The following is a 6,000-nucleotide window of genomic DNA, read 5'->3' on the forward strand; positions in this document are numbered from 1 at the left end:
TTGCCCCTCTCTCCACCCTCAGACTTGGGCAATTCCAATGTAGACCTAAGATACATTTGCCCCCAATACTCTGGACTTTATTTCAAAGAGCAGGAAGTGATTAGTGCATGCACCTATGAAGGAGCACTGGCCAATGTAAACGGGATTGTGCAGTGTAATCTCAAACAAGAAGCTGTGGCAGGGGTTGGAGGGGTGCTGCGGTGGGGCGCGGGAGACTGGACTACTAAACTGGTTACAATGAAACTGTAGAAACCACTGAGATTTGTCCCCTGAAGTAAAAAAAAAAGTCAGTGATTCTGCTTGTTATGTAAGTTGAATGGTAAAGAGAAAGCAGGTGTAGAAACAACATGACAACTGGAAATGAAAAGTTCCTCAAGCAGTCGTGGCATAATTGAGAACATTAAATCCAGGGCATTAGGCCACCTCACTTGAGAAGAGGATCAGCCTCTTCTGCTTACAGCGATGCTGCTCACAGCCACACTGCTCACAGTGGGCCCAGAGGCTTTGGTGCTGCCCTGTTTTAACTGTAGCCTCACTCTTTTCAATAGGATATTGAGTTAGCCACTCTTCCATGGCTCTTCCATTGTTTCTAGGACATGCACCCTCCAGTCTTCCAAAACTGCCCTTGTGCAAAGCTATGCTTTTAAAAAATGTTTTCTGCCCTATTGAAATAAATGTATAGATAAAAGAATGTCTCAGAATTTAACACCTGCCCCATCCACTTCCTGAATTGTTCATGTCTAAGTTGGCTTGGCCTCCAGTAACTGCCAGAATGGCCTTTTCAGCTTTCCTGTTCAGTGGAGTGAAATTTTCTGAGATTTATCCAAAGGGCAATTGAATATTATTATCTTCCTTATAGAACACGGATAATCAAGTTAAAAGACCAGCATCAAAGACACCTAATTAGTATTAGTAATAACTTTACTCATTGATACCCATATATTGAAAAATTAAGGATAGAAATCTATTGAGTTTTATGATTTTTCAATGGAAATGTTTACAAAACTATTTCTTTCCAAGGTCTATGTTACTCACGTTGAGCCTGTGTGTGAGGCTATTAGCAACTTGATCAGCATTTGTACACACTCTGGTTATAGAGTTTCTCTTTTCCCTCAGGCCATTAAAGTGACTCACTAACAGAAATTCACTTCACGTTATCAGCGAGGCTTAACTCTGAACTTAAATAGAGACCTTTCCCTCTGTCCACTAAAGACTATGGAGTACTTCGGTAGAAAGAGTCGTATCAGCAGACTAAACAGACCAAAATGAATGGGGAAATATTAAAACTATTAAAAAGCAAGATTTTTACTTCTTGGACTTTTGTTGGATTAGGCATGTATAAGATGGTATCCACAGACATCTCGATAGCCCTCTTACATTGATAAAGTTTGTTTTTTCTTTTTTAATTATTATTACTTTGGGGCATACAAAGAAATGGATTTCATTTTTAATGTTTCTACTTTTTTCTATTTATATTTATTTATTTATTTATTTGATTTCTCAGGCATACTACAGAATGAGTGTTGAGGTCAGAAGTCAACTTCGAGAGCTGGATTTCTACTTCTACTTGTGAGTCCCAGACTGAACTTACATCATCATTCTTGTCAGCAGGTACCCTTACCCACTGAGCCACCTTGCTGGCCACTCCCTGTGACATTTTCATATAATATATACACACATATATAATGTATGTATATGTGTATGTATGTGTGTATGTATGTATGTAAGTGTGTGTATGTGTGTATGTATGTATGTATGTGTGTATGTATATATATCTGTAGATATGTGTATGTATATATGTGTGTATTATGTTGTATATGTATGTGTGTATATGTATGTGTATGTATGTATGTGTATGTGTGTGTATTATGTTGTATATGTATGTATGTGTATGTGTGTATATATATGTGTGTATATATGTATGCATGTGTATGTATGGATGTGTATGTATATGTATGTATATATGTGTATGTGTGTATGTGTATGTGTGTGTATTATGTTGTATATGTATGTATGTGTGTATGTATATATGTGTATATATGCATGTATGTGTATGTATGGATGTGTATGCATGTATGTGTATGTATGGATGTGTATGTATATATGTGTACGTATGTATGTGTGTGTATATGTATGTATGTATATATCATCATACTTTGTCCTAACTTTCCCTCCACTGCCTCACTCCCTTCTCTTCTTTCTCCTGCTTGCTGAACCTTTGTATGCTTCCCAAGAGTCACCTCTACTTCTATGATTCATGCATTGCACTACTCTCTCTTAGTTTCCATCCCTCCCTTTAGTTTCTTTTTTTCATGGTCTCCTTTTAAATTTTCTTCCTATTTATCACCTATTTATCTACCTAAACTTAAATACAGGTTCAATATATAATAGTAAACTTGATATTTGTCTTTCCAAGCCTGGCTTATTTTGCTTAATACAATGCTCCCTTCATTTATTTTCCTGAAATTTTCATAATTTCATTATGAAATTTAACACCTGAAAATTTTATTGTGTATATATGCTTTATATTCTTTATCTGTTCTTGTGTTGATGGGCATCTAGCCTATCTGGATACTGTGGATACGATGAATAATGTGAGAATAAACATGGATGTGCAAAGACATCTGTGCTATGCTGGCTGTAAGCCAGGAAGAATTACTTTTGCTTTAATAATCAACTTTTACACTATACGCACATGCATATAGTATATGTGTGAATGTCTCCCTGGCTGATGTGGTGTCTTCTGAAGGTGCCCTAAGTGTATTTCTAATTCAGTCCTGACTAGAGGCATGGGATAAGGAGCAGTAAGTTTGGCAGGATCAGACCGTGTAGGATACTGCAGCATGGCTCTGAAACTTGTCATGTGGGAAGAAGTGCGGCATGACATGTCATCCTTTATCAGTGACTGAATAGAAGTTCTGTGATCTGATAGTGGCAGGTGCTGACGTGTTCCAGTGAGAAACTATGTGTCCCAGTGTTTCTGAAAGGATGCATGAATGGGGTCACCTATAAAAGAGGTAAAGGAACCTGGCTTTGGGAACAGACAGGTCCAGGATCCACTCTCAGACTGGCCTCTTGCTGGTGGAGTAACACAGGTCAAGCCAGCTGTGGGATGGGTAATTTCTCAGAATTGTTTTGATAATAAGGTCACTTAACATTGACATAGAAGGTTCTACTGTTTTCTTCATTTTTCAGGTTGCTGCTGTAAGAGCTACAGAAGACAAGCAACGCTACGATGAGTCAACACATCCCTGTGCCTTACATCAACACAAAGCCCAGGGAACAAGCACATATCCTTCAAATAGAAGACTAAAATCCCACCAAGACCAAGCATGTGGTGACCTGGCCAAGGTGGCAAGTGTCTGCACTTGTGGTCAGAGACTCTCATGTAGATGAATTAGCATCACTGGCTTAAATTGGAGTTTCCTGAAGGATTCCCAGGAATACCTGTGGACACCTTTCAAAGGCCATGAAGTCTCTGTTCAAGCTGGAATTAATGACTAGGAAAAGAGAGTTGAATGGGTCTGCGCTGCAACCCTCAGACTGATGACCTCACACGTACTTAGATTTAATAACAAAGAGGAGTTCAGCACATCCAACTATGCAGGTAAAGAGAACTTTTGTGGCTGCATTTCCTTGTTACCCTTGACCATGCACTGTCATGTTTTAACACTTAACATTTTCTAGGTCATTAACATAGTCATACGTATAAATCCTGACCATTGTTAAATGTGGAAATACAGAAAACTGAATGACATCATTCGCCAGCAAAGGGCTTTGCTGAAGATGTATGGCTTACTCTTGGCTTCAAAAGCCCAGAGGTGCTTTTGACTTCTGGGGAGAAAAACCTTGAGTCGATCACTTCACTTTTATATTATCTATATGTCATTATTATTAATTATATTGTTTTACTATTACTAGTTTGAGATGTAAGTCTGAAGATGAAAAAAGAGAATGATCGAAGAAACACAAAGTCCTCAGAGTCTTTAAAAGGCAAACATTAAAAAGCCCAGGAAGTCATTAGCACACTGCCTAGTTCTCTGGCCTAGACTTTTAAGAGAGTAAACCTCTCCTGGTGTTCATAAAAACAGTAGGGTTAGAAACAATCAACCATGCAAATGCGTCATTAATTCTGAAAGTGGATAGAAAGCGTCTCTTTGCCAGCAGAAGCTGGTGTAGAAGTATGTCGGAGTCTGCACTAAGAAGTCTTCCCAGGCTTCTAACGCCTGCCTTTCATACGGCGACTGAGACAAGAGGAGGAACACCTTTTTATCTGCCACTCGCAGTATGCTTACTTTAGAATCCAAAAGCAGAAGGCTACTTGTTTAGAAACCAGCCAATGCAGACAAGAAGGCATCATTCCGAATTCACTCGGAAGAGGTAAATGTTAGCCTGTGTTTGCTCTGGCGGCGGGGATTTGGGTCTCACGGCTCTAAACCTTTGTGTGTTCCTGTGTGTGTCCACCCGACCATCTCCATGTGGTTTCTAGGTAATGACATTCTAGATATTCAAAGGTGACATTTTCAACTCATGCCACATGCTACCTTTTGTCTTCCTGGGGGTGATTGACTTTTACTGATAGATATTTTATGCTATGATGTCTACCATGCATTTGCAAGAGGTTAGATGGGCATGTATTTTTACCACTAAAACATTCTTTCTGATTTTTTGTTTTGTTTTGTTTTGCTTCAAGGATAGAAATGGGGGTGCATGCCAGGTGTGGTAGCACACTCCTTTTGACCCCAGCACTTTGAAGGCAGAGGCAGGTGATCTCTGTGAATTCAAGGCCAGCCTAGTCTATATAGTTAGTGATTTCCAGGACAGCCAGAGCTACATAGTGAGACCCTCTCAAACAAAACAAAACCAACCAACCAAACAAAACAAAAACAAAAACAAAAAACTGACACAAATCTTATAATTCACTTTAGGCCTTTGTTCCAAAAGGTGATAATATAAGTCTATTGGTTATGTCTACTACCTGATATTCATTTTCTATTCCAAACATAAACATAGTGCCGGGCAGTGGTGGCACATGCCTTTAATCCCAGCACTTGGGAGGCAGAGGCAGGCGGATTTCTGAGTTTGAGGCCAGCCTGGTCTACAGGCCAGCCAGGGCTATACAGAAAAACCCTGTCTCAAAAAACAACAGCAACAACAACAACAACAAAACCCATAAACATAATCTTGTACAGTAAGAGAGCTCATTTTTACATAAAGAAGACTTTTAGGAATTCATCCTCACTGGAGAGATGGCTCAGAGGTTAAGAGCACTGACTGCTTTTCCAGAGGACCAGAGGACCAGGGTTCAATTCCCAGCACCTACATGGTGACTCATAACAGGCTGTCCCTCCAGTCTCAGGGATCTCTGGCTTCTGTGGGCATCCTGTATATATATATATGTACATATATACACACACACACACATATATATACAGGATGCATATATATACACATATACATATATACAAGATGCATATATATACATATACATATATGCATTCAAGCAAAAAAAAAACACAAGAAAAGAAGAAGAAAAAGGAATCCCTCCTCTTTTTGGGCCATGGCTTCCTTTCTTTGCATTTCCCCATCTAGGAAGAATACTGTGTGTGTGTGTGTGTGTGTGTGTGTGTGTGTGTGTGTGATTGCATCAGTTGTATTCTGCTTCATTTTTCTGGTAGGCTTTGTGATGCTGTGTTAGTACAGGAAGATGGAAATGCTGTACCTTGTGCTGGCGAGTCCAGAGTGTTCAGCAGATGTTTAACAGACTTCTGGAGGGTGCTGAATCCTTCATCGGCTTGAGCACGTGGGTAAACCTTCTGCACTACCAGCAGCACCCTAATGAGTAGAGAAACAAATTGAACCAGATTGTGTACCGAGGCTCACAGACAGAAGAAACAAAAGGTTATTCAAGGAGAAAATGGCCACGGTATAGAAAATGACTCCTATAAAAGACAAGATGCTGCTTTTGTAATTTAATTACTGCATTGTCTATTTATTCAT

General features: G+C 39.4%; 1 protein-coding gene across 1 annotated transcript in view; it reads right to left on the reverse strand.

Annotated features, from left to right (window-relative positions):
- Abca12 (ATP binding cassette subfamily A member 12) overlaps positions 1 to 6,000 on the reverse strand; it is a 167,457-nt gene that overhangs the window by 86,192 nt on the left and 75,265 nt on the right. The window contains exon 8 of the mRNA XM_031367854.1: positions 5,723 to 5,835. Within this exon, the coding sequence (XP_031223714.1) occupies positions 5,723 to 5,835 (113 nt within the window). The remainder of the gene's footprint in view (positions 1 to 5,722; positions 5,836 to 6,000) is intronic.

The sequence above is a fragment of the Mastomys coucha genome, unplaced genomic scaffold, assembly GCF_008632895.1.
Source record: "Mastomys coucha isolate ucsf_1 unplaced genomic scaffold, UCSF_Mcou_1 pScaffold14, whole genome shotgun sequence".
In the NCBI taxonomy this organism is placed as follows: Eukaryota; Metazoa; Chordata; class Mammalia; order Rodentia; family Muridae; genus Mastomys; species Mastomys coucha.